Source organism: Carlito syrichta, unplaced genomic scaffold, assembly GCF_000164805.1.
Source record: "Carlito syrichta isolate Samal-C Ts95f unplaced genomic scaffold, Tarsius_syrichta-2.0.1 Scaffold316424, whole genome shotgun sequence".
NCBI classification, from domain to species: Eukaryota; Metazoa; Chordata; class Mammalia; order Primates; family Tarsiidae; genus Carlito; species Carlito syrichta.
In genome coordinates, this window is record NW_007260520.1 from 314,163 (window position 1) to 315,606 (window position 1,444).

At 51.7% G+C, this 1,444-nt stretch overlaps 1 protein-coding gene across 1 annotated transcript in view; it reads left to right on the top strand.

The window, feature by feature from the left end:
* ACP7 (acid phosphatase 7, tartrate resistant (putative)) overlaps positions 1-1,444 on the top strand; it is a 15,600-nt gene that overhangs the window by 13,285 nt on the left and 871 nt on the right. Inside the window, exon 11 of the mRNA XM_008074391.1 lies at positions 484-621. Coding sequence (XP_008072582.1) covers positions 484-621 — 138 coding nt within the window. The remainder of the gene's footprint in view (positions 1-483; positions 622-1,444) is intronic.

Consider the following 1,444-nt stretch of genomic DNA (forward strand, 5'->3'; position numbering starts at 1 on the left):
TTTTTTTTTGAGTTGGAGTCTCACTCTGTCTCCCAGGCTGGAGTGCAGTGGCATACTCACGGCCACCCCGGCATCAACCTGCTGCACTCCAGTGATCCTTCTACCTCAGCTTTCCAAGTAGCTGGAACTACAGGCACGTGCTACCATGCCTGGCTAATTTTTCATTTATTGTGAGACGAGATCTCGCCAAGTTGCCCTGGTCCGTCTTGAACACATGGGCTCAGGCCATCCACTCACCTCGGCCTCTCAAAGTGCTGGGATGACAGGATGAGCCACTGAGCCCGGCCAGCCATTTCCTTTTCTAGAAGTCAAAGGTGCAAGGCCAGGGAAGCCTGGATGGGTCAAAACTCACGTGCTGTTGTGACAGAGTCTTCACGGACATTGCCTGCCTTGGGAGCAGCACGGTCCTGGCCTGGCAGATGTCCGCTTCCCTGTGGTTCCCCACCCACCTCCCCTATCTGACCAGTTCCCTACCCCCTGTAGGGCTGTGAGGAGCGGCTGACCCCATTCAAACTCTTCCCACGGCCCTGGAGCGCCGTGCGTGTGAAGGAGTATGGGTACACAAGGCTTCACATCCTCAATGGAACCCACGTCCACATCCAGCAAGTGTCCGACGACCAGGTTAGTGAGGGGTGGGCCATGTCACCCAACTGCACAGCCAAGGCCCAGCATGTTTGGGAGCTCAGTGGTGAGCAACGTGGACTCTAGGCCTGGCATGGTGGCTCACGCCTGCAATCCCCACACTTTGCGTGGCTGCCGAGGAGTATCCCTGGAGCCCAGGAGCTTAAGACTGGCCTGGACCACATAGTGAGATCCCATCTCAAAAAATAATAATACCAAAGATGCAGGCCGGGTGCAGTGGCTTAAGCCTGTAATCCCAGCACTTTAGGGGGCCAAGGCGAGAGGATTGTCTGAATCCAAGGGTTCGAGACCAGCCTGGACAACTTGGTGAGACCTCATCTCTACAATAAATTAAAAAATTAGCTGGGCATGGTGGCACATGCCTGTAGTTTCAGCTACTTGGAAGGCTGAGGTGGAAGGATCACCTGAACCCAACAGGTTGAGGCTGCAGTGGCCGTGAGCGTGCCACTGCACTCCAGCCTCAGTGATAGAGTGAGACTCCAACTCAGAAAAAAAAAGAAAAGAAAAAAGAAAACCCCAAAGATGCCTTTGTCCTATCCTTAAAAAAATTTGGATTCTAGGGCTAGAAATCCAGAGTTCAAATCCTGCCTCTACTACGTACCAGATGGATGGCCAAGCAACTTATCTAACTCCTTTGAGCCTTCATTTTCCCACCTGTGAAAGGGGGATAACCATCATTTCTACCTCACACCATTATATGGGGATTGAATGACTTATTTTATACAAAGAGCTTAGAACAGTCCTTCTTCTTTTTTTTTTTTTGAGTTGGAGTCTCACTCTGTCACCCAGACTGGAGTGCAGT